Source organism: Staurois parvus, unplaced genomic scaffold, assembly GCF_062004578.1.
Source record: "Staurois parvus isolate SC_StPar_1 unplaced genomic scaffold, SC_StPar_1.0 ptg000133l, whole genome shotgun sequence".
In the NCBI taxonomy this organism is placed as follows: Eukaryota; Metazoa; Chordata; class Amphibia; order Anura; family Ranidae; genus Staurois; species Staurois parvus.
In genome coordinates, this window is record NW_028317929.1 from 7,748,171 (window position 1) to 7,776,168 (window position 27,998).

General features: G+C 41.9%; 1 protein-coding gene and 1 long non-coding RNA gene across 2 annotated transcripts in view; one reads left to right on the forward strand and one right to left on the reverse strand.

The window, feature by feature from the left end:
• Positions 1-5,196: 5,196 nt before the first annotated feature.
• LOC149466051 (uncharacterized) lies at positions 5,197-7,319 on the reverse strand. Its single transcript, XR_016312175.1, has 2 exons — positions 7,126-7,319; positions 5,197-5,483 (listed from the first exon to the last, which is right to left on the reverse strand). It is a non-coding gene; the product is annotated as an uncharacterized LOC149466051 (long non-coding RNA).
• A 62-nt stretch (positions 7,320-7,381) lies between these two features.
• The window catches only part of LARS1 (leucyl-tRNA synthetase 1), a 72,899-nt gene continuing 52,282 nt past the window's right edge, over positions 7,382-27,998 (forward strand). Inside the window, exons 1-3 of the mRNA XM_089673019.1 lie at positions 7,382-7,534; positions 21,328-21,446; positions 27,329-27,416. Coding sequence (XP_089529145.1) covers positions 7,529-7,534; positions 21,328-21,446; positions 27,329-27,416 — 213 coding nt within the window. The 5' untranslated portion in view covers positions 7,382-7,528. The remainder of the gene's footprint in view (positions 7,535-21,327; positions 21,447-27,328; positions 27,417-27,998) is intronic.

Sequence of the window (27,998 nt, forward strand, 5' to 3'; positions counted from 1 at the left end):
AAAATTGAATGGTAGGTGTATTGTAACACTGAGAGACAGAATAGCAACAACAACAAATTCAAAAGAAATGCATGTCTAACAAATTATGCACTGATTTGCATGTTCATGAGGGAAATAAGTATTTGACCCCCTATCATTCAGCAGGATTTCTGGCTACCAGGTGTCTTTTATACAGATAATAAGCTGAGATTAGAAACAGTCTCTTAAAGGGAGTGCTGCTAATCTCATTTTGTTATCTGTATAAAAGACACCTATCCACAGGAGCAATCAAACAATCAGATTCCAAACTCTCTACCATGGCAAAGATCAAAAAACTGTCCAAGGATGTCAGGGACAAGATTGTAGACCTACACAAGGCTGGACTGGGTTACAAAACTATCACCAAGCAGCTTGGTGAGAAGGTGACAACAGTTTGTGCAATCATTCACAAATAGAAGAAACACGAAACAACCATCAGTCTCCCTAGGTCTGGTGCACCATGCAAGATCTCACCTCGTGGAGTGTCAATGATCATGAGAACAGTGAGGAATCTTCCTAGAACTACATGTGAGGATCTTGTCAATGATCTCCAGGCAGCTGGGACCACAGTCACCAAGAAAACGATTGGTAACACACTACACCGACAAGGATTGAAATCCTGCAGTGCCTGCAAGGTCCCACTGCACAAGAAAGCACATGTCCAGGCCCGTCTGAAGTTTGCCACTGAACATCTGAATGATGCAGAGGAGGACTGGTTGAAAGTGTTGTGGTCAGATGAGACCAAAATCAAGCTCTTTGGCATCAACTCAACTCGCCGTGTTTGGAGGAGGAGGAATGCTGCCTATGACCCCAAGAACACCATCCCAACTGTCAAACATGGTGGTGGAAACATTCTGCGTTGGGGGTATTTTTCTGCTAAGGAGACAGGACAACTGCACCGCATTAAAGAGACGATGGACGGGGCAATGTACTGTCAAATCTTGGGTGAGAACCTTCTTCCCTCAGTCAGGGCATTGAAAATGGGTTGTGGATGGGTGTTCCAGCATGACAATGACCAAAAACACATGGCCAAGGCAACAAAGAAGTGGCTCAAGAAGAGCTGAAAGTTCGAGTTGCCAAACGTCAGCCACCAAACCTTAATGACTTGGAGAGGATCTGCCAAGAGGAGTGGGCCAAAATCCCTCCTGAGATGTGTGCATCTGGTGGCCAACTACAGGAAACGTCTGACCTCTGTGATTGCCAACAAGGAATTTGCCACCAAGTACTAAGTCATGGTTTGTGAAGGGGATCAAATACTTATTTCCCTCATGAACATGCAAATCAGTGCATAATTTGTTAGATACACATTTCTTTTGAATTTTTTGTTGCTATTCTGTCTCTCAGTGTTACAATACACTTACCATTCGATTATTAGACTGATCATTTATTTGTGAGTGGGCAAACATTCAAAATCAGCAGGGGATCAAATACTTATTTCCTTCACTGTACAGTACAAGTGAAAGCAGATGCTGCAATCACCACCTTCACTCAGACTACAGTACTTAAGGTAGGTGAAAGTAGGTGCTAACCAAATCTACCACAGTATGACTTTGTATGCAAAATATTCTCATATACAATAATAAATATACATGCAATTACTGTTTTATTTGCAAGAATGCCATTCAGCTGCAGCACCGACCTGTTTATTCTGACAGCAACAGGAACTTGCTCTCAGAATATACAGTATGTACATACTGTATACACACAACTAGGGATGGGCTGTATGTTCAAGTCGAATGTTAGTTCGACTCAAACATCAGCAAGGGTGCTCAGCAGGCTATTCGCCCACCACGTCCCACAATGCACTGTGCCCTAACAGTGCATTGTGATTGGCCAAAGTAATGCACGTGACCACAGGTCAGGTGCAATGGTTTGGCCAATCACAGCGCATGATGAAGTCACAAGGGGGTGGGGTGACTTGGCCCCCTTGTGATGTCATCACACTATTTAAGAACTGTCATTCCATAGCAGCTACCAAACATCCACTATCTCCTGCGCTCAAGGACTCAGACCAAAAGAGGATTATTAATGAACAGTGTGTTCATCCACTGCTGATCAAAGGTTGTGCAGCTCTATCATGAAACTGGGGAAGCTTAATAAAACTTTAGAAGGGGATAAAAGAAAGAGCGCACCAACCTTGTGCATTACCTCAGTAAACAATGAATAATTGTATTTAAGAAATATACTCACAAGCGTAAGACAGGCATAAAATAACCATAGTCCACACAGGGTTACAGGTCAATCCAAAGGGGAGATAAAAGCTAACACGTTTCGAAGGGTGTTCCCTTCTTCATCAGAGCTGGGTTTGATAGATAAAGACCTCAATTTGGCAGAGTTCCCATAGTACTTCGGGGGGGGGGGGGGGTGCATGTTAAGCGCATTTGGCATGGTATGGTTCAGGAGGGGGGGCACTCGCTTGTCCCCCCTTTCCTGATCTGCCAGGCTGCATGTTCGGATAAGGGTCTGGTATTGATTTTGGGGGGACTCCCACGCCATTTAAAAAAAAAAAATTGTCATGGGGGTTCCCCTCAAAATCCATACCAGACCCAAAGGGCTTGGTATGGATGGGGGGGTCACGCATTTTACATTTGTTAACTGCCAGGCAGTGCTGGCAATTCTTTTTACATTCAGTTGTCAGCGGGGAACTGATTATCAGTGCAGCCCCAATAGTGCCGCCCAAGAGTGCTGCCAGTCAGTGCCCTTCAGTGCTTCCTATTAGTGCCCATAATTGCCGCATATCAGTTCAGCATCATCAATGCCCATCACTGCTGCCTATCAGTGCAGCCTCATCAATGCACATCGGTGAAGGAGAAAAACTACCTATTTGCAAAATGTTATAATAGAAACAAAGAAAAACTTTTTTTTCCCAAAATTTTCACCCTTTTTTTCATTTATAGTGCAAAAAATAAAAAACCCAGTGACGATTAACCACTCATGCCTAAGGGTAAAACAAATCTTAATGCCTAAGCACAATTTTGCAACTTTGACATGTGTTAGCAAAACCATACATATTATCACAACTACTTTGTGCATCCAGGTGAATTATACCTTGTTTTTTTTTTAGGACAAATTGGTGTCCTAAAAAAAAATTTGGTGTTAAATGGTAATGGATATCTCCTGATTTTTTTTTATTACCAAAGAAAAACTGTCCCAAAATAGTAACAAAACATTTCTTTAAATTTATCTGTATATATTTCTTGCTACTACCATAACCTACCACCAAAGACCAACCCAAAATGATTTCTCCTGCTCCTGATGATCACAGCAATACCACATGTGTATGTTAGTTGTTGTTTGTACCCGTAGTACAGCCCAGAAACAATAGTGTACAAATTGCTTTTTTATTTTTTTTTTTATCCTGCCACTGATACTTATTTAAAAATTGGAAAAAAAAACCCTGACCAAAAAAAACTGACCCTGACCTTTGACCCTAACCTTGACCCAAACACTAACCCTTGCACAGACCTAAGTCAAACCTTGATCTAGGTATTTTTGTTTATTTTATTATCCATATTCATTTATTTATTTTTTCAACAAACTTGATTTTGTTTTCTCTCTGAAAGGACAGAGAGAGATACAATGTATCTTTCTCCTCCATTCAGATAGGGAAAACAAGGGGAGGGGGGTGGGCTTCACAATGACTGATCACTGTGATAGCCAGTCAGAGGCTATCACAGCGATCAAGTGACCCGGAATCGGAAGTTCTGGGTCCCGATCTTTAGAGTGGGACCCGGGGTTCTCAATTACACCCTGGTCTTTGTTCTGGGAACGCGCCATGTGGCGTGCTCCCAGCAGTTATACAAATTAGCAGTCCCATGAAAAAAAACCCAGTACACTGAGGCCACTAATTTGCATGTGGTCGGCATCAAGGGGATAAATACCACCAAAAGAAAGCTTTATTTGTGTGAAAAAAATGCAAAAAATGTCATATAGGTACAGTGTTGCATGAACGCGCAATTGTCATTCAAAGTGTGACAGTACTGAAAGCTGAAAATTGGCCTGGGCAGGAAGGGGGTAAATTGCCCAGTAGGCAAGTGGTTAAAAATCAATACAAAGAGGAATAAATATTATGCACTCACATATTACTGGTACCACAAGGAGGACCAACCCAAACAGCTCACTAGAGGGTACTCTCTCACACCGCAGCTATTCCCATGACCGGCGTGCATTTTGTGCTGCGTGCGTCCTCAGGAAGCTTCCCATTGAGGCACACACGTCACTTCTGGTTTTCGCTGACATCATATCCGGCTGCTGGAACACACGCTGGCTGCAGGAATAGCGGCATTCATACATAATAATAATAAAACAGCAAAAACAATGTATGCTGCAGTATTAAACTTCATTCCAGAGATTTTCTCTGCAGTACTTTTCTTCTACCACTGGATTAGTATTATTATTATTATACAGGATTTAAGTAGCACCAACAGTTTGCACAGCACTTTACAATATAAAAGGAAACAGTACAGTTAAAATACAATAAAATACACGAGGTTTAAGAGGGCCCTGCTCGAAGGAGCTTACAATCTAATAGGGTTGGGCAGGTGGTACAAAAGGCTAGAACTGTGGGGAATGAGCTGATGGAAGTGATAAAAGTTCAGTTAGTTGGAGGTGTGATAGGCTTCTTTGAAGAGATGATATCCTCAACCTGACAGCATCATTTAAACCACTTCTAGAGCCCAGATCGTCCCGTACCTTCCTTAGCCTGTGACTGGGCAGTGAAAAGAGAAGTAGCACAGTGATGAGCCCACTTCTCTGTCATTTTGCTGTCCCCTCCTATCAGCATGTTTCTTGTTAGCACATGAACTGATTTGCTCTTTATTCTGCTTCTCCCACCCACAGTTTAGGTCTGTTGTACAGGGACTGCTAGAGTTTGATACCAGTTAAAGTTCAGATACTTACACTTTTAAGTCAAATTATTTTTCCTGTATATATATGTGTATATATATATATATATATATATATATATATATATATATAGCCCGAAAAACAAAAATGTAATGTATTACAGCTTACCAAGTCTTAGATGTAGTGGCTGCATTAGTTTTCTTTTTTAGGCTTTCCTTCTTATATTTTCATCTGTTGATCCAGCCAGTAAGTGTGTTGTTTTTCAACAAAACAAGCTCTCTTGCAGATGTAGCAGTTAGAGTGTTGAGACAAACCATTTTTCACTGACAGGGGTGCTTACAATGATTAGCTTTTATTTATTCATGTAAAACCTTTGTACCAAAAGGAATAAAAAAAACTGTTGCTGTAATTCCTTGTGTAACTGCAGTGTGAGCTGGAGTTTGGCTTCAATTTGTTAGTGCTTCTATATCTTCTAGCACATCTGACACTCCCGCGCCTACCAGACTGACAATGCTGCTGTCCAAAGGTGCCCCCTTGCTCCTTCATACAGAGTGAGGGCGCTCTAGTATTGGAGGTGTGTTCCTGGCCAGATCATCAGGTGAAAACAAAGGGAGAAAATCCTAAAAAAAAAGAAAAAAAAACTAATGCAGCCACCACATCTAAGGACTGGTAAGTTGCAATATATTACAGTTTTGATTAATTTTGATTTTGGATTTAATATCACTTTAAGGATAGAGAGTCATTTGGATTTTAGGACCTCGCTCACATGGGTGTACTACGGTGTAGACATGTGCAGTTCCTTTCATTCTGAATCGAAATTCAGACAAAATCTTTGTTATTTGGAGATTCAGATCTATCTGAATTTCCAAATTACAATAGCAATGAATTTAAACTAATCCAAAATAACGAATCCAAATTTTCATCCAAAATAATAAATGATCTGAATTTGAAAACTAAATTGAATTTGAAAACAAATTTGAAATGTAAACATATTGCAGAATTCCTTCAAAGCCTGTGTGTATTAGTGTTAGAAAATAGCTATCTTCCAAAATTCAAATTTTGAAAAAAAAAAAATAGAATAGGAAAAAACAGAATAGAATAGAAAATAAAAGGATAGAATAGAAAGGAATAGAATAGAAAAGAAAAATTAAAAAAAATAATAAAAAAAATTGAATATAGCTGTCTTTTGAAATTCTGATTTCTAATTAAAAACTATCAAATAGAATATAGCTGTCTTCCGAAATTCCAATAGAATAAAATAAAATAGAAAGAATTTAGCCGTCTTTCGAATTTCAAAAAAAATAGAATGGAATAAAACCTGGATTGCCTGTGAAAGCTCTGTAGGGTCCAGATATGGCCTTATGCTACCAGTAATGACACTGACCCTAGCCAAATGGAAAACTAGTGAAAAACAGTCAGGAGAGTTGAGTAGAGAAAAAAAATGTCAACCTGTAAAACCATTCCTGTTTTGGGGGTGGTTTCATTTTTGCCCATCTAGTGCACCTGTTGCTAATTTAATTAACACCAAAGCATCTGAAACTGGTTAACAACCCCCCCCTGCTACTTAACTGACCAGATCAATATCTCAGGAGTTTCATTGACTTGATGCTATGATTAAAAATCGTTCCTTTAATTTGTTGAGCAGTGTATATACACTACATTAAGTACCAACTGTAATAAACTTTTCAATTTTTAACCTTGTCCTCATTAGTGTTGAGTGCCCTTAAAACCCCTCCCCTCTTTTTGCTATCTCTACTTTACAGCAGAACCAAAGGCACAACTTTTTCTTCCATTTTGGAAAGAGTAAGGGAGGGTATTAGCCTCAATCAGACTTTTTTGTCATCTCTGTCCCTATGGGGAGATTTCCATTCTCTGCCTGTCTCATAGCCATAACAGGAAGTGAGCAGAAATTCCTCCAAAGTGACAGAATCCCTGGTTGTCACCAGAACTAATGTCCCCATTGGAAGAATTCCCCTCCATTCCTGTTCTGGTGACAACCCAATGTGACATTTTCTTTCACTCGGTGACAACAGTAAATAGAGAGGGTGCATTTCTCTAAGGAGGGGGGGGGGGGGGACAGGCAGCAATAATAACTGATAGCCAATAATTTCTCTCTACTTTGTCCAAGACTACAATAAAATACATTTAGATATATTTGAAATGAAATAGTTCTTTAGGGTACACAGCTGTGTGCAGTATTAGCCCCTCCCCCAGAGGACACAGTAAGGTGTAATGCTTGGTGCGGACTTATGACCAATATACCTGGGATACAATTTACACCGTGCACATATCAGTCACAAGGGGGTTGTTTGCTCTGGTCAGCATCTCCATCCGCCCCATCGACTGGATCGACATCCATGAGATCTCCATGTTGTAGCCAAACGCTTTGCCGGCTGACAGCTGACACTCCGTCACGTGACGGCGATGTGGTCTCCCTCCTATGCCATGCCTGACAAGGCGGCTTTCACCTGTCAATAGAACTGATGCAATATCCGGACACGGTCATGCCGGGAATTGTAGTGTGACTGTGGTGTGAGTACAGGACACTGCAAGAAAGGAAAACTACAACGACCGGCATGCTGTGCGGGAAGGAGACGGCTTTCCGCTTACTAGCCGGCAACGTGTGATCGGAGAGGGAGCGCAGCTGTGTGTCGGGAGTGTCAGCATGACGGTTAGTGATTAGTGCTCGGGGATCCGAGCTGCGTGTAGTGTCTTCAGTGATCCGGGCTGTGTGTAGTGCGTGCGGAGATCCGGGCTGCGTGTAGAGATCAGGCCTGCATGTAGTGTGTTCAGTGATCCGGGCTGTGTGTAGTGCATGCGGAGATCTGGGCTGCGTGCAGTGCGCGCGGAGATCTGGGCTGCGTGTAGTGCGTGTGGGGATACGAGCTGTGTGCAGTGTGTTCCATGATCAGGGCTGCGTGTACTTTGTGCGGAGATCCGGGCTGCGTGTAGTGCTCGCGGAGATCCGGGCTGCGTGTAGTGCTCGCGGAGATCCGGGCTGCGTGTAGTGCTCGCGGAGATCCGGGCTGCGTGTAGTGCTCGCGGAGATCCGGGCTGCGTGTGGGGATACGGGCTGTGTGCAGTGTGTTCCATGATCCGGGCTGCGTGTACTTTGTGCGGAGATCCGGGCTGTGTGTAGTGTGTTCAGTGATCCGGGCTGCGGGTAGTGTGTTCAGTGATCAGGGCTGCGTGTACTTTGTGCGGAGATCCGGGCTGCGTGTAGTGCGCACGGAGATCCGGGCTGCGTGTGGGGATACGGGCTGTGTGCAGTGTGTTCCATGATCAGGGCTGCGTGTACTTTGTGCGGAGATCCGGGCTGCGTGTAGTGCTCGCGGAGATCCGGGCTGCGTGTGGGGATACGGGCTGTGTGCAGTGTGTTCCATGATCCGGGCTGCGTGTACTTTGTGCGGAGATCCGGGCTGTGTGTAGTGTGTTCAGTGATCTGGGCTGCGGGTAGTGTGTTCAGTGATCAGGGCTGCGTGTACTTTGTGCGGAGATCCGGGCTGCGTGTAGTGCTCGCGGAGATCCGGGCTGCGTGTGGGGATACGGGCTGTGTGCAGTGTGTTCCATGATCCGGGCTGCGTGTACTTTGTGCGGAGATCCGGGCTGTGTGTAGTGTGTTCAGTGATCCGGGCTGCGGGTAGTGTGTTCAGTGATCAGGGCTGCGTGTACTTTGTGCGGAGATCCGGGCTGCGTGTAGTGCGCGCGGAGATCCGGGCTGCGTGTGGGGATACGGGCTGTGTGCAGTGTGTTCCATGATCCGGGCTGCGTGTAATGTGTTCAGTGTTCAGTACTGTGTGTAGCATGTGCAAAGATCAGGGTTGCGTGCGGGGATCCAGGCTGTAGTAGAGGATTCCAGTGATTAGCTGATATGGTGTTTAAACCTTATGTACAGGGGTTAGACAAAAATACGGAAACACTACATGATTTACAGGTGTGAAAGTGACAACATGTTTTGCGTTAAAAGTGGCAGTAATATAACATTCATTTGCTTCTGCTGTGTGACGAGACACCTACCTAACAGGTGAGAAGCCTCACTTTAGTCATTTATTGCGTGTGCTGCTATCATTACTGAGTAATGTCAGAGCTGAGTATTAAAGAAGGCAAATTGTTGGTGCCTACTTAGCTGGTGCCTCTGTGACTGAAGTTGCCAATTTATTTGCATTGTCGCGAGATACAGTATCAAAGGTTATGACTGTATATACAGTACAGTTTCCAGGAAAATGCTGTCTGATAGGCTTAAGTGTGGTCCACATAGTCAACTGACCAAAAGAGACAAAAAGGACATTGCGCAGGATTGTGAACCGGAATAAGAAAACAACTGCTGCAAAAGCCACTACAGAGCTTAATCTCAGTCTTCCAAAGCTCGTGTCCACAAAAACTGTTCAAAGGGAACTCCATAAGCAAAACATTCATGGGCAAGCTGCAATTGCTAAACCACTAGTGATCGATGTTAACCACATCTTATAGCTAATTGACGGCTGGGTGGAACTTTCGTCATATAACGTCCTCCCAGAATGAGCCTCGCATGCAGGTGGAATCTTTTACCAGCTGTGTACCATGTGATTGTTGTGACCAATCACAGCAGATCATATGATAATTGTAAACAATGAATGGCTTTGGCCAACCTTGTATCCATGGTGAGACCTTGTTTTCTGATGACAGCTCCATTTACCAAAATGATAATGCTCTGATTCACATAGCTGGTGTCAAACTGAGGTTTGACAAGCATACAGACGAAGTCTCGCATCTTCCCTGAGCGCCGTAGTTGTTGGACCTCGTAGAGCCACTATGGTCAATTATGGAAAACAAGGTCCGGCTTGTTTTCTGCCTCTGGCATCTCTGCGAGAATTGGTACAATGTTTGTGTGTATGTATAAATATGTGTGTGTAGCCACTGCAATTTAGAGTGGTGTGCTTGCTTTTACTTTAACTCTTCAACATTCTTATCCAAAGAGTGTTTTATATGTTCTTTTTTTTTTAACTCAACAGTTACGAATACTGTAGCTGCTGACTTTGAGAATTGGGAAGAGGCGGGTGCTTTAAGGATGTTCTCACTTCAGCTAAAACCATATCTAAAACATGGACACTGGTGTGCATTGTACAGGGGCAGTGGAATGTTCAGTTACAAACCATCACACTTTAAAACTCTATTAAAGTATCAAATGACACTTTATTCAACTCTACTCACCAGAGCATGTTACACTTCATAAAAATACATACAAACTTCATATTTACACAATGTATGCCAATGCACTTGTGTGGCGTGAACAGGGCACAGAGAAAACAATTGTCTGTGCCCTTGCATTGAGCCATACAGATCAACACAGTTCAATGGACATAGTGTGAACAAGTCCTAACAGATTTCCTATTCATGGTGAAAATAGCAGTTGGAATATGGACTTTGGGATGTACCAGAAGTGTTCAAAATGTGTTCTGTGAAATCTGTGTCACTTTTCCCCCCTTAAAATCAGTACAGTTTATCAGATGACTGTCAAGGTGATTAGAAATCTAGTATATATAAGTGCAAGAGCTGTTATGTTTGCCCAAGTGCTGGCAGTTGTAGATCCTGGCAGTTTAGTATTGATTCTCACTCTAGTATACAACTGTTTCTGATTTATCCATGGATCTTACCTTTTTTCTTTTAGTTCGTAATACAGCAATAAAAAAATGGTTAAAGTGCTTCTAAACCTAGAAAGTCAAATACAAACAGAACACTAAATCTAATAAAAAACAAGCACAAATCATTTGGGCATAGTATGGCAGGTAGAAGAACAGCTTGTTTTATGTTTTTTTTTTTTTTTTTTTTAAACCCCTATACCATGAAAAAATGGTGGGTCCATTCACCTACTCCTTTGATTGACAGCCTGTGTAACCAGACAGGAGCCTAAGCCTGTGTGAAGGGGGCGTGTCTGCTGCTGCTCTGTACCTCACTGTGAGCTGGGACTGAGATTGGAGCCGAATTTAATTTCACTTTCCCCTCTCCTCAAAGAAAACAGAGAGAGAGACATCGAGAGACATCAGGGGACAGAGAGAGAGTCATTCAGAAGAGAGAGAGAGACATCAGGAGAGACCGAGAAAGGGAGAGAGAGAGACATCAGGAGAGACCGAGAAAGGGAGAGAGAGACATCAGGAGAGACCGAGAAAGGGAGAGAGAGACATCAGGAGAGACCGAGAGAGGGAGAGAGAGACATCAGGAGAGACCGAGAGAGGGAGAGAGAGACATCAGGAGAGACCGAGAGAGGGAGAGAGAGACATCAGGAGAGACCGAGAGAGGGAGAGAGAGACATCAGGAGAGACCGAGAGAGGGAGAGAGAGACATCAGGAGAGACCGAGAGAGGGAGAGAGAGACATCAGGAGAGACCGAGAGAGGGAGAGAGAGACATCAGGAGAGACCGAGAGAGGGAGAGAGAGACATCAGGAGAGACCGAGAGAGGGAGAGAGAGACATCGGGAGAGACCGAGAGAGGGAGAGAGAGACATCGGGAGAGACCGAGAGAGGGAGAGAGAGACATCAGGAGAGACCGAGAGAGGGAGAGAGAGACATCAGGAGAGACCGAGAGAGGGAGAGAGAGACATCAGGAGAGACCGAGAGAGGGAGAGAGAGACATCAGGAGAGACCGAGAGAGGGAGAGAGAGACATCAGGAGAGACCGAGAGAGAGACATCAGGAGAGACCGAGAGAGGGAGAGAGAGACATCAGGAGAGAGGGAGAGAGAGACATCAGGAGAGACCGAGAGAGGGAGAGAGAGACATCAGGAGAGAGGGAGGGAGAGACATCAGGAGAGACGGAGAAAGGGAGGGAGAGACATCAGGAGAGACCGAGAGAGGGAGAGAGAGACATCAGGAGAGACCGAGAGAGGGAGACATCAGGAGGGAGAGGGAGACATCAGGAGGGAGAGGGAGACATCAGGAGGGAGAGGGAGACATCAGGAGGGAGAGGGAGACATCAGGAGAGAGAGGGAGACATCAGGAGAGAATGGGAGAGGGAGACATCAGGAGAGACAGAGAGAGGGAGACATCAGGAGAGAACGGGAGAGGGAGACATCAGGAGAGAATGAGAGAGGGAGATGGAGACATCAGGAGAGACCGGGAGAGGGAGAGGGAGACATCAGGAGAGACCGGGAGAGGGAGACATCAGGAGAGACCGAGAGAGGGAGAGGGAGACATCAGGAGAGACCGAGAGAGGGACAGGGAGACATCAGGAGAGACCGAGAGAGGGAGAGGGAGACATCAGGAGAGAGGGAGAGGGAGACATCAGGAGAGACCGAGAGAGGGAGAGGGAGACGGAGACATCAGGAGAAACCGGGAGAGGGAGACATCAGGAGAAACCGGGAGAGGGAGACATCAGGAGAAACCGGGAGAGGGAGACATCAGGAGAAACCGGGAGAGGGAGACATCAGGAGAGACGGAGAGAGAGACATCAGGAGAGACGGAGAGAGAGACATCAGGAGAGACGGAGAGAGAGAGACATCAGGAGAGACGGAGAGAGAGAGACATCATGAGAGACGGAGAGAGAGAGACATCAGGAGAGACAGAGAGACACCAGGAGAGAGACATTAGGAGAGAGAGACACACACACACACATAGACAGAGAGAGAGAGACACACACAACAGAGGAGAGAGAGACATCAGATAATACATAAAGAGACATCCGAGAGAGAGACTTCAGAGAGGGAGAGACAGGAGAGAGTAAAGTGAAAAAAAGAGAGACGCATCATAGAATTCAGGGAGAGCGAGACATCAGAGACTAGAGAGACATCAGAAGGGACAGAGAGAGACATCGGAGAATACAGAGAGAGAAACATTAGAGAATTTAGAGAGGGAGATACATAAGAGAGGAAGAGACAGGAGAGAGTAAAGTGAGAAAAAGAGAGACACATCATGGAATTCAGAGAGAGCAAGACAACAAATAGAGAGAGCGAGAGACATCATGGAATTCAGTGAGAGACAGCAGAGCATACAGAGAGAGATGGATGGAGACATCGAAGAATACATAGAGTGAGATGTTAGGTCTCTGCCCCCCAAGATTTGGTGCACTGCCTCACCCACAGATCGGCTAAAACCGAATAAGGATGCCATTTGAGAGGTACACACATTGTGAATTGGGTTCTAACAAGATTCTCTATTGCACTGTGCAGAAGAATGGTGTTTTGGGTTCCAATGTCACCTTAGTCAGTAAGGACTCCCTTACATTTGGACTGCTGTTCAGAGAGCATTTGACAGGTGATGAGGCATTGTATCACCTTCTTACTGCCTGTTTAACCCCCTATATGCCAGACTGCAGTACAACAGCCAGTTGTGGGGCAGCTCCATTCACTTGAACTGGCTGCATTCGACAAGTAGTAGTGCCCACCAAATGCAACAGGGGTTCTTGCTTTGCAGCCATGGCATGTGTACCTTTCCAGCCACTGCCCTCTCAGCTGAAGGGGGAGCAACTGAGGGGTGATAAAAAAAACCTCTCAACCACAGGGTATTACCACACCTCAGCCGCTAGAATAAACAAACCCTAAGACACATGATGGCATTATCAAATTATTTTGATCATATGGCACATAATGGTAAGTCTTTAAAGTAGTAATAAACTGAAAACAAAAAAAAATGTCATATATTGCAGCTTATCAATCATTAGATGTGGTGGTTGCATTCATTTTCTATTTTTGGGCTTTTTCCCCCTCTGTTTTCACCTGGTGATCTGGCCAGTAATACACCTCCTGTATTAGAGTGCCCCCATAATGAAGGAGCACAGGGGGCACCTTTGGAAAACAGCAATTGTCAGTTTGCAGATTGGGGAGTGTTAGATGGACTAGCAGATTTACATAAACTAACAAACTAAGCCAAACTCCAGGTTACACTTTATAAGCAATTACAACAAACAGTTTTGCTCCTTTTTGAGATAAAAGTTTGACAAATAAAAGCTGACTATTGTAAGCACTCCTGTCAGTGGGAAATGGTTTCCCTCAATACTTTAACTGCTACATCTGCAGGGCATCTGTTCTGTTTAAAAGCCACTGACTTACTGGCAAAATCTCCAGATGAAAATAAAAGAATACAGCCATCACATCTAAGAATCGATAAACTGCAATATAATAAATGTTGGCTTTTGGGTTTAACACCACTTTAAAGTAGAATTAACCCTTAACACATTAAGCACAATAAAATAAAATTTCTTAAGCAAATTATTTGTTATAATTCTTACCCCAGCAAGTGCAGTTTACAACTTTTAGGCCTTGTTTACACTTGCTGTGCTGTCTGAAAAGCGAATGGGTTTGTTCTTCAGAGAGCATTTGACAGGCAGTGAGGAGGCGCTGTGGGCAGGGTGCAGCATGGCACCATTTACTTAAATGAGTTGTGTTCTTTGAGTGGTAGTGCCTCCGAGCAAGATGGGGGGGTAAAATTACGACTACGGCCAAGAATCAAAGCATGTGCACATCCCTGGCTACTGTCTTCCCTGCTAAAGGGGGAGCAGTTGAGGAACTGTAAAATGTGGCTTGACTGCAGCCTTTTACCTCCTCCCAAGTGTAAATTAACCCTTAATGCTGTTGGCTTCTGTTCTCTCAGTGCTGCTTCCCTGAATTTATGGTTTTCACAGTAAAGAGTTAAAATAATAGTAAAACCTAACACAAACTATCTAAAAAATGTTCCTTCTAGGGATGCACCGAAATTTCGGTGGCCCAAAACGTTTCGGCTGAAAACGCCCCTTTCGGTAGTCGGCTGAAATGAAAAAAGCACCAATACAGGTGCTGAAAAAACCCCGCCCCTCGCCTCTGCCCGCCTACCGCTGCTGCCACCAGCCGTCGCTCGGTAATTCTCAGCCTTAACCTTAGAAACCATCGAGCGATCCCGGAGCTGGGCATAGAGATGAGTGACGGAAAGATGGCCTCCACTCATCTCTATGCCCTTGGAGGACCGGAGCGATATCACTTACAGTTCCGGACATTTCTTTTTTTAAGCGCTAGATAAATGCATTTTTTGATCCAATGCTTTACATTGCAGAGGAGAGATGTGGGGTCTTATTGACCCCATATCTCTCCATAAAGAGGACCTGTCACTAATTATTTCTATCACAAGGGATGCATGCATTTCTTGTGATAGGAATAAAAGTGATTACATTGTTTTCAAAGGGAGAGTGCAAAAAAAATTAAATTAAAAAATGTTTTTGTAAAGTTTCCCCATCCCCCTGTGCTCGTGCGTAATGGTGAACCCATAAGTAGGCCATGCCCACATATGTAAATGGTGTTCAAACCACACATGTGAGGTATCGCCATGAACATCAGAGCAAGAGCAATAATTCTCGCAATAGACCTCCTTTGTAACTTTACACTGCTAACCTGTAGAAATTTTTAATGCATCACCCATGGAGATTTTTAAGTACTGCATTTTTACGCCATTCCACAAGCGTGCGCAATATTAAAGCGTGACATGTTGGGTATCTACTCGCCGTAACATCTTTTCATGTTTAAAAAAAAATGGGGTATATATTGTTTGTTTTTTTTTTTAATCAAAGTGTATTTTTTTCCAAAAAATATATATTCATTTTTAAAAACTGCACATTTTGGTTTTCGGCCAAGTGCATTTTAAATTTTTGTTTTTGGTTTCGGCCCCAGAATTTTCATTTCGCTGCAACACTAGTTCCTTCTACAGTTGCAAGAAAAAGTATGTGAACCCCTTGGGATTACGTGGAGTTTTGCATGAATTGAGCATAAAATGTGCTCTGAACATCATCTAAGTCACAACAATAGAAGAACACAGTCTGCTGAACATAATACTACACAAACATTAGATGTTGCCATGGTTTAATTGCACATAACATGTAAACATTTACAGTGCAGGGAGGAAAGTATGTGAACCTTTGGACTTAATAACTGCTTGACCCTCCTTTTGGCAGCAATAACCTCAACCAAACGTTTCCTGTAGTTGCAGATCAGACCTGCACAACGATCTGGAGTAATTTTGGACCACTCCTCTTCATAAAACTGTTTCAGTGTAGCAATATTCTTGGGATGTATGGTGTGAATCGCTCTCTTAAGGTCATTCCACAGTATTTCAATCGGGTTGAGGTCAGGACTCTGACTGGGCCACTCCAGAAGGCGTATTCTGTGCTGTTGCAGCCATTGTTTTGTTGAATTACTTGTATGCTTTGGGTCATTGTCCTGTTGCATCACCCATCCTCTGCGGAGCTTCAGTTGGCGGACAGATGGTCGTACATTTTCCTGCAAAATGTCTTGATGAACTCTGGAATTCATTTTCCCATCAATGACAACAATCCGTCCAGGCCCTGAGGCAGCAAAGCAGCCCCAAACCATGATGCTCCCTCCGCCATGTTTTACAGTGGGGATGAGGTTTTGATGTTGGTGTGCTGTGCCTTTTTTTCTCCACACATAGTGTTGTGTGTACTTCCCAAACAACTCAATCTTGGTTTCATCTGTCCACAGTATATTTTGCCAGTAGTGCTGTGGAACATCCAGATGCTCTTTTGCAAACTTCAAACGTGCTGCAATATTCTTTTTGGACAGCAATGGCTTCCTCCGTTGTGTCTTCCCATGTACTCCATTCTTGTTTAATGTTTTCCTTATTGTAGATGTGTCAACAAAAATGTTAGCATGTGCCATAGATTTCTGTAGGTCTTTAGCTGACACTCTGGGATTCTTCTTTACCTCATGCAGCATTCTGCGCTGTGCTCTTGCAGTCATTTTTACAGGACGACCAGGCCTAGGGAGAGTAGCAACAGTGCTAAACTTTCTCCATTTGTAGACAGTCTGTCTTACCATGGACACATGAACTTTAAGGCTTTTGGAGATACTTTTGTAACCCTTTCCAGCTTCATGCAAGTCAACAATTCTTGATCGTAGGTCTTCTGAGAGCTCTTTTCTGTGAGGCATGGTTCACATCAGACAGTGCTTCTTGAAACCAGTAAACCCAAAACAGGTGTGTGTTTTTTAAGGGCAGGACAGCTGTCAGCAACACATCCAATATCATCACACTGATTGGAGTCAAGGTTGGCTCACTCCTGGCTCCAATTAGCTCTGGGAGAAGTCATTAAGCTAGGGCCTCACATACTTTTTCCTCCCTACACTGTGAATGTTTACATTTTATGTGCAATTAAACCATTACAACAATATTTGTGTAGTATTATGTTTAGCAGACTATGTTCTTCTATTGTTGTGACTTAGATGATGTTCAGAGCACATTTTATGCCCAATTCATGCCAAACTCCATGTAATCCCAAGGGGTTCACATACTTTTTCTTGCAACTGTATATATCCTGCATACTAAGGATGCACCAAAACCAGTTTTTCAAAGTCGAATACGAGTACCGATACTTTTCCCGCAAGTACTCGCCAATAACAATTACCGATACCTATTTTTAATGTCATGTGACAGTTTTCTTAGACTAATGAAAAATGATTACGATCTATTTTGAATTATGATGAACTAACTCAAAAGACAGTTTGAAACAAAACATTTTTATTTGTCACAAATTTGTGAAAGCTCAAGTTTCACAGAACATGTTTAAATTATTAAAGCGGTTGTAAAGGCTCAAGGTTTTTTACCTTCATGCATTTTATGTATGAAGGTAAAAAACCTGTGTGCAGCAGTGCCCCCAGCCCCCTCAATACTTACCTGAGCCCCATCGCAATCTAGCAATGTGCATGATAGTCTAGCCTCCCACTGCTGTCTATCACAGCCAGTCAGCCAATGAGGAGAAAGAGGGGGTGGGGCCAAGCCGCAGCTCAGTGTGTAAATGGACACACGGAGCAGCAGCTTAGGAACACGCCTGTTCTGGTGCCCCTATAGCAAGCTGCTTGCTGTGGGGGATTACATTTTACTATTATGGCGTCTAGTGTTATCTGTGCTATAAAATCATATTGTGCCAACACTGTGACAGCTGTGTGAACGAGCAGCCCCCAAAAAGTGAATCAACACCCATACAGATTACAAACGTGATTAGGATGGCGCTGTGCAACAAAAAACATGTGATCACAACATATTAACTCTCTATATTTTTCAGCCAATCACAATGAGTGTAGTTTTAAGTTCTCCCAATGATGTCTTATCCATAGAAACTCATAAGGAACGTGATATCACATTGATGTAGTGACAGTCCTTTTATAATGCAATGCTGGAAACCCAAAGCCTGTGTGCCCTCACCACGTGCAGGTAAAAATAAGTGAATTGCGCACTCACCAGACATATTTGACCCCGGGTAAGGTGGTCAGAGGCGCTTAATTGTAATACATGCAGGAAGATCTGCCTCTGGTTGTCCCAAGATGTTCCTCCCAGTCACCAGCACAGATAATGGCCTCAGGGGAATAGTCAAAGGATTCCAGATGGACCAACAATGGATGGATACTCTATATCAGGCTCTCCTTAATGTTGAGGAAATGTTCCAAGGAGCTCAAATAAATAGATTTTATGCATTCTAAGTGCCGTATTTATTTATTGGCCTAAAATAAGTAAACATACAAGTATGCACTCACATGTATAGGTGCACCGGTATGTATAGCCTATGTGATCCGAAAATGGCCGACGTGCATTCCAAGCTTCGCTTGCGCTGAGCCAGATGTGACGTCACCGCAACCTGGAAGTGACGGAATCACGCTTCTGCATTTTGCCTGGCGTCGTCTTCAGGAAGTGAAGGCCGCCATATCCGGGCTGACCTCACTGACAGCGTCACGCCAGAGGGCTGCTTTAGGTCTTAGACTGGGTTTTAGGGTCAGTCTGGGCCTGTTTTGTTGGGTTTTGTTTCCTGGTGTGGCATATTTGTTGGCATTGATAAGCATATCATTTTGTGGTGAAAAAAGTTATTTTTTTCCAACAAAAACATGTGACACTGGAACACTAAGGTCAAAAACAACCACAAACAACTGGGGCCAGTGAAAACAGGTGGCTAAGCCTCAGTTTTCTTTCTTTTTTCTTTTTTTTTTTAAGTGTTTTTTTAAAGCCAGAAGGTAGGAATGTTAGATGAAAATAGTTTTGAGGCATGTGTGTGATTAGTTTTTTTTTTTCTACACAATTAAACAATTGAATGAACATTTTCCAAGAGTGGTGATTCCATACTTTTTGCCAGGGGTTGTACAAATCTGATCATTTTCGGTGGTAGTTTGTAGCTGGATACAGAGATGTCTTTGAAATTGGATGCAATGCTCTTTGATTCCATGGTTGTCAACAGCTGTGTTGGATAATATGAGTAGCCACTGAAGCCAGTGATTTTGATTTGGTCCAAAATGTTCATGAAACTTGGCTACAGATCAGTGGAAATATCTTCTGTAGTTCCTTGCAACAGGAATGATAAAAGATTATGCAGCTGTTAAAGTGTTACTTAACCCACAACAGTAAAATCAGTCTGTATATGCAGTAAAGCATGCTTGTTATACTCACTGTAGAACTTAAGGGGTTAATCATCTGAATTGTGTAAAAAAAAAAAAAGTCTGTTAGTTCCTGTCTGATCCTCCCCTTCTTCTACTGTCCCCAATCCATCTGCTGATGGTACAGAGCACTAGGAGTTACTCTGCACATGCTCAGTTTAGTGTGTATTGCTAGTGAGTTTTTCTTTGGGGGGGAGGGGGTGCATGTGATTGGCACAGGGCTAATCAATGCTGTCCAGACGGGGTCATGGTTATGCAGCCTCATAGGACAGTCAGGGGAGAATGAAAACTCCTCCTACACACTGTAACTATTAATCAGCTGGATACTGCTATATGCTGCTGAGGAGAAAAGGTATTTAGCAGTTTATATTTACTGAAATAATTGCATTTTCATGTTGTGTGTACTGTGGGAGGCCAGATATAGTGAATGCAGGGTACTGGGTTTAGTAACACTTTAAGAATCCCTGATCCAGAATTGCTTATGTGACATGACCCTTACAATATGTTTTAGTCATTTGTAAGCCATTTAAAGAATGAAACTGTCACCTAATGTACTTACAATTTCAAGTGATGGAGTTAACTTTCTAAATTCACTTTGTGAAGCTGCGCTGACTTCAGTCATCCAATCATTTGCAACCAAAAATGCTGTTTTTAATTGGGTGTTTTGTGCTGAGTGAAATTTCACTTTACCACATTCATTTAAGCTGAAGTGAAAATTCATTATGCTAAGTAAACATCTACTTCTTGAGTAAATCTACCCCACTGTCTCAAGTTCTCCCTAAAGTCTGGCGCCAACATTCAAACCCAATGGTAGTGTCGCTGATGGGATTCAAGCCAAGAGCCCGGAGCTGCAACACAGTAGTGTGAACCACTCATGGTGGTTGCTGCATGATCATGCAGCAATAGAGAATGTCTGCAAATTTCACTGCTTACTGTTTCGTGAGCAACAACAAACCTTAAAGGATTTGTGAACCCAACATTTCATAATCCTGATATGTGCCTGCTGTATTATGTACTTGTATGAAAACGTATCCTGTTCTTTGTGTGATTTCCCTGGTGTTCCTGCCAGTCCATCTGCTTTCCTATTAAAAACTGGCCACACTAGGTATGAGAGCAAAGCATGGTTGATGTTCTTCCTGTGCTGGGAACTCAGCCTGCTCTCCTCCAATGGTCAGACTTGTCCTGACACCCCTCTCTTCCTGCACAGTTATTCACTGGGAAGATTAGTGTTCTCCCGTTTCTCCTTCCCTAGCTCTTGTGCAGCTGAGAGCAACAAATAATGTAATCCCCTATTAAAAAAAAATGTTTTTATACTGATACTCAAATGTTTTGCCTTTTTTTTATGTTTTAAACTGAATGGGTTGTTCTTACAAGGTGAGGGTTTACATATACTTTAACCCTTTGAGGACCAAGGGACGTATTTGTCCCATGTTTTTAATTGCGTGTATCATCTGATTAAGAATTTAAAACTCTTTTTTTTTGGTTTGAGTCAAAATATTAGTTTTTATCAACAAACAACAAATGGATCTAGCTTTTTGCCAATTATTTCATGAAATGGCTTAGTTACAGCAACTGAAGTGTACGAACTTTAAAAACAAAAAAATTTATTCTTTTGGCGTTCCAAAACCTTACGGTCCTCACAGGGTTAAGGCACCGTGTACACTGGCGTTCTTTTAAGCTTCTGGAAGCTGTTTTTTCCATTTGTTTCTGCTCCTAGAAGCGAAATAGTGTTATCCTGTGCACACTATTTTAATCCATTAGCATTTTTTGCGCTTCAGCATCTAGGAGCAAAAAAAAAAATGTTTTTTGAGCGTTTTTTCAGCAGAAAAAAAAAAACGCTAAATGCTCCTACGCACTGCTAAACGCTATTAATATGCTCCTAACAGCTTTTTTCTAGCTTTTTTTTTTTTTCCCTCTTCATGTACTGTAAAAATGCAAATAAACTGCTAACGCTACTAAAAAACGCTATTACCAACTTGTTTATTTCCAGTGTTTTTTGAGCTTAAAAAACAACACTAGTGTGCATAGAGCCTAAATTCATTAGGAGAATGTTAAACAAATACAATAAACCTTATAATTCTTCTGTGTTTTTGTATAGGAAAGAAAGGGAACTGCGAAAGTTGACTTCCTAAAGAAAATCGAAAAGGAAATCCAATTAAAATGGGAAAAGCAAAAAGTGTTCGAGGTCAACGTATCGGATCATCAGAATCAGAGCGGGTGGGTCTCTACTGTATTTAAGGTGTGCCTAGCTTGTGTTGTTAAATTGCTGTACTCACCATCTTCTTAGCTCATTGTTTGAATTGGTATTTATGCAACGTTTTGTTCTCTATGGTGAAATCTAATGAGCCTTGTGATAGTTTACTTCTATACCAAATTGCCTTGTATAAAAATCAGACTTGTATAAAGGAATCGCCATAAAGTGAAGCTCTATCCAAAAAGTTTTGCTTTGCTTTGGATAATTGGAAACATTTAAGGACCTCAGTCAGTTTCTTACTGCTGTCTGTGTCTCCATAGAACATATCTCCTCACTTCCTGTTTGTGTCTGTACACAGATTGCTTGGCAACCAAACCAAAAGTGAAGAAATCTCTCCAACAGAAATATCGAGCAATAAAAATCTACATATATCAAAAACCTTCTATAATTGAGAGCTTATATAGTACACCACTAAAATAAATTGATACTAAAAAGTTACACAACATCTGTACATAATATGTTTGTAAATAAAGTTCCTTGAAAAATGTATAATGTGGAAGAAGTCCCAAAAATAGAGCCTCAAATTTAAAATTTGAAGCCTGTGTTTTGTAGGAAGATTTCAGTTAGACAAGGGACACATCACACTTAACCACTTCCCGTCTGGCCCATGTATATAAACGGCTGGACGGGAGCAGTGCAGCAGCGGGTTGCCGTTTGTAAACGGCGCCCGCTGTGTCCGATTGCTGTACGGGACCTCTGTATGAGGTCCCAATCATGTGATCACTAATTAGCCAATCAGTGATCACATGAATAGTAGTAAGCAAGATGTTACTTCTGACATCATTGCTTACTACTAGTGAAATCTGTGAATGATCACAGAGGTCACATGGTACAAGGCTATACACAACAGCCTTGTACTATGTGATAAGCTGTGACTAATCACAGCTCTCACAGTATTTATTTATGGCTGCAAGAATGCTGTCAGAGAGAAGGAGAAATTATTGTTTTTACAGCCTTTATGGGTGTAAAAGCAATCGGTGTAAAAAAAAAAAAAAAATCTTCATCAACCACTTTTTTTCAAAATGTTTGGACTTTTTCATTTATTTAGCAAAAAAAATAAAAATCACAGTGGTGAATAAATACCACCAAAATAAAGTTTTATCTGTCTCAAAAAAAATGCTAAAAAATTCATACGGGTACAGTGTTGCATGACCACGCAATTGTCATTCAAAGTGTGATTGCACTGAAAGCTGAAAATCGGCCTGGACAGGAAGGGGGTGAAAGTGTCCGGACTTTAAGTGGTTAATGTAAGCAATGCGTATATGCTGTATATGCGATATGTAAATTTGTTTTATTATTATTTTTTTTTTTTAATCTTTTGGCTTTAAAATTCATAGTAGTAGTAGTTCACACTACTGCGTTTGCAATTTGATCAAATTTTCAGTGCAGTTATATCGTGGGACTTGGTAAAAAAAATGCATCAAAATCATATTTAGTTGTGTTTTTGGTGCATTTCTGTTGAAGACTATGGGGTCAAAATCACACCGGAATTGCACCAAAGTGGTAAGTCGAGCCATGCTGTGCTGCATTGATGTGAACGGGCTCCGTTGAAAACATAGTGATTTCCAATGTCATGTGATTCTGTGTGACTCGAGTCACATCTTATATCACACGAGTGTGAACCAGGCTTAATAGCAGGATTCTGAGTTGGAAACTGTAACTGAAACGTTTGTAAAAATGAGCCCATGTAGCGTATAATGCAATACATATACATTATCCTTGGATACAAAAAAAGTTTTGCAAGTGGACTATACAGTGGGGATCGAAAGTTTGGGCACCCCAGCTAAAAATTTGTATTAATGTGCATAAAGAAGCCAAGGAAAGATGGAAAAATCTCCAAAAGGCATCAAATTACAGACATTCTTATATGTCAACAAAAGTTAGATTTTATTTCCATCATTTACACTTTCAAAATAACAGAAAACAAAAAAAATGGCATCTGCAAAAGTTTGGGCACCCTGCAGAGTTAATATCTTGTACTGCCCCCTTTGGCAAGTATCACAGCTTGTAAACGCTTTTTGTAGCCAGCCAAGAGTCTTTCAATTCTTGTTTGAGGTATCTTTGCCCATTCTTCCTTTACAAAAGTCTTCCAGTTCTTTGAGATTTCTGGGCTGTCTGTCACGCACTGCTCTTTTAAGGCCTAGCCATAGATTTTCAAATATGTTGAGGTCAGGAGATTGTGAAGGCCATGGCAAAACCTTCAGTTTACGCCTCTTGATGTAATCCTCCGTGGATTTCGAGGTGTGTTTAGGATCATTATCCATTTGTAGAAGCCATCCTCTCTTTAACTTCAGCTTTTTCACAATGACCCAAAGCGTACTGCAAAAGCAACCAAAGAGTTTTTTAAGGGAAAGAAGTGGAATGTTATGCAATGGCCAAGTCAATCACCTGACCTGAATCCGACTGAGCATGCATTTCACTTGCTGAAGACAAAACTGAAGGGAAAAATGTGTTTTTTGTAATGTATCTGTACAGTGCTGTTCAATATAATATTATAACAAATATATAAAGGAATGCGCTAAATACCAAATCACATGAAAATGCAGATAAATACATAAATGAAATAAAAAATATATTTATAAATGTCCGTTATTCATATATAAGTCCAAACACCAATATAAGTGATTAAAAAATCTCTTAAACAAGAAAAAACATCCACCACCGAATGAAATGGGTAAACTCACCAGAGCTATTTGCTAATATATTTATAAATCAGCAAAAATAGCAATTGCTCTGGGAGCGATGATCTGTTGGAGTATCCAGGAGCAATGGACTGCAATCAGCCAAATCAGCACACATGGATCAGCCTTAACTGCAAGTGGTCATGATGCCTTCATAACTTTGGAAATGCTCGGGGAATCAAAGAAGAGTATCATGGTGCAGTATATTAACTACCTGCCGACCGCAGATAGCCGAATGACGGCTGCACTGCGGCCGGCCAGTTCTGAGTGGACGTCATATGACGTCCTCCCAGAACGCGCTCTCCTGCGCGCCCCAGGGGGCGCACACCCGGCGATCTCCGTGATCGCTGTGTCCTACGGACACAGCTGATCACGTGATGTGGTAAAAGGCCAATCACAGCGGCCTTTTACCACGTGATCAGCGGTGTCCAATGACACGCTGATCAGAGGGAAATGCAAGTGCCCGTTCTCGGCTGCACTTTCCTCACGCTGTCAGATCGTGAGGAAAGTACTGCCGAGAACCGGCAGTTGTCAGAGCGGGGATCGGCACCGATCATCAGGGCACTGATGATCAGTGCCCTGATGATCGGTGCCCAGCAGTGCCACCCGCAAGTTCCGCCCACCTGTGCCCAGCAGTGCGCCCACTAGCTCCGCCCACCTGTGCCCAGCAGATCACCCACCTGTGCCCAGCAGTGCACCCACCTGTGCCCAGCAGTGCACCCACCTGTGCCACTCTGCAGTGTCACACACCTGTGCCCAGAAGTGCCACCTACCTGTGCCCAGCAGTGCCACCATCCTGTGCCCACCCACCTGTGCCCGCCCACCAGTGCTGCCCACCAGTGCCGCCCACCAGTGCTGCCAGTCAGTGCCACCAGTCAGTGCCCAGGGGTTGTGCCAGTCAGTGCCGCCAGTCAATGCCCAGCAGTGATGCCAGTCAGTGCCGTTTATCAGTACCCATCATCAGTGTCACCTATCAGTGCCGCCTATCAGTGCTGCATATTAGTGCCGCCTATCCGTGCCACATCATTAGTACTGCCTATCAGTGCCCTTTAGTGCTGCCTATCAGTGCCCATCAATGCCACCTATCAGTGCCCATCAGTGCTGCCTCATCAATGCACATCAGTGAAGGAGAAAAAATGCCTGTTTGAAAAATTTTATAATAGAAACAAAGAAACTTTTTTTTTTTCAAATTTTTTGCAATTTTTTTATTTATAGCGCAAAAAGTAAAGCGCCCAGTGGCGATTAAATACCACCAAAAGAAAGCTCTATTTGTGAGAAAAAAATGATCAAAATTTCATATGGGTACAATGTTGCATGACCGCGCAATTGTCAATCAAAGTGCGGCAGCGCTGAAAGCTGAAAATTGGCCTGGTAAATAAGGGGGTATAAGTGCCTGGTAGGCAAGTTGTTAAAACAAAGATAATTTTTGTTGTAGCCTTAAATATGCACTCACAAGAAAGGTGTCCAACCAACACCAGCAATATCAACAATATCAGTCTCAAAAAGCTAAAGCAAGGACAAGCATCACTCACCGCAATCACAGCCGACAGTCTCGAGGAGCATCTTGATGTCCATCCACTTAGCCCCGCCCTACGTGTTTCGTCATCCGACGTCTTCAAGGGGTGGCATGGATGACAGACGTCAAATACCAACATATATACACACTAAATCTGCATTGCAGCAACGCTGCAACCAATCAATAAGCAGCATTCTGGTGACACCAATACCGTTCGATCTCTGCAGATATATCCATTATTGAGACAAATAACATATTAAATAGCCGATAAAAAATATTAAATAAAAATGAAAATAATATTCACATAAAAAAATAAAACAAAATATAAACAATATAAAATAATCTAAAAAAACTTCAAAAAATATTAAAACATATATAATCACTATATGGCCCCCTATTATTTAAAGGGCCAGTATAATTAATAATGTCAAATAATATAAACAACCAATAAACATATAATAAATATCTGCTGATGCATATTCCAAAAAAAAAAATATAGAAAAATAATTAAATGATATTATATCAGTCTGTAATAATCAACTAGGTGACCACATGCACCCTAAATAATGTAAATTTGTATGGAAGACCAAAAAATCAATCTTAATCTTCCAATTGAAATAAATCATTATTGTATGGTATGTATGTATGTACAGGATGGTCTACAAATTTACCATAAACAAAGGAAGAAGATTTGATCAAAAAAATTTGATCAAAAAATTTGATCAAAAATTGGTCAGAAAACAATTTAAATCAATGTTGATATTCAAACCGTTCGGTTCTAAAGAATTTAATTCATATATCCAAAACGTCTCCCTTCTGGAGGTCTCATTGATCATGTCAGTACCCCTCCAATGTCTTTTGATTTTATCTATTCCATAAAAGGTCAATAAACTGGGATCACTATTATGTTTAAGTTTAAAATGCCTGGAGACACTATGCTTGTCATAGCCCTTCTTTATATTATTTAGATGTTCTCCTATTCTTGTTCTTAATAATCTCCCTGTCCGTCCCACATACTGGAAGTGACATGGACACTTTGGAACATATACCACATGGGATGAATTACAAGAAATCAGTGTGTCGATCTTATATTTTTTTATTCGTTGTCATTGAATAAAATTCTTTTCTTTTTATATTCGAATCTCTTTACTGTTTTACAAGCCTTACATTTAATACAATGGAAGAATCCTTGTAAACCAGGAAAAACGTTAATTTCCTTAGGCGGGTCAATAACATTATGGGCTAATTTCGTCCACAGCGATCTATTCTTCCTATAGATAAATTTTGGTCTAGAAGGAATAATTTTTTTAAGGGTTTCATCTTTCAAGAAAATTGGCCAATATTTTTTAAAAATAACTTCAATATCTTTATATTGCGTATTGTAATCAGTAATAAAAGCTGTATGTTACAAACTTTTCTTATCTTTTTCATATGATAAAAGAGAGTTCCTATCCTTATTATTAATCAGCTCCCTTTCTGATTCCAAAACAGGCCTATCAAAACCCTTTTCTATGAATCTATTAATCAATACATTAGTCTGATCCATAAAATCACTCTGTATACTACAATTTCTTTTAATATAATATATATGTTTTTTTGGTTTTTTTTTGTGGGATGGAAGGAGAGGTAACATTTCTTTTCCTTACAGGAAAAGCAAGTACCTTGTGACGTTCCCTTACCCTTACATGAATGGCCGTCTTCATCTTGGTCACACATTCTCCCTCTCTAAGTGTGAGGTAAGAAAATTAAAGGAATTGGTCCTCTGCAGTTTTATCTGAATAGTTGATGCAGTTGTTTTTGCAGTTGGAGGAGGTCAATTGTTTGCAAAATTAAAAAATTAATAAATAAATAAAAATAAATATATATAATGTGTATATGTGTGTGTGTATGTATATATATTTACCGTATTTGCCGGCGTATAAGACGACTGGGCGTATAAGACGACCCCCAACTTTTCCTGTTAAAATATAGGGTTTGAGCTATACTCGCCGTATAAGACTACCCCTCTTCCAACGCACACCAAATAAAAATGAAAAAACATCAGATTTGATTTCAATATGGTATGGTATTTCGGTATGGTATTCCAATGATGGGGCACTATTCCTCCCACTGACACCAATGATGGGGCACTACTCCTCCCACTGACACTAATTGTGCCCCATCAGTAGTGTCAGTGTGTGAGGAATAGTGTCCCATCATTAGTGTCAGTGGGAGGAATAGTGCCCCATCATTGGTGTCAGTGGATGAAATAGTGCCCCATCATTGGTGTCAGTGGGAGGAATAGTGCCTCATCATTTGTATCAGTGGGAGGAATCATG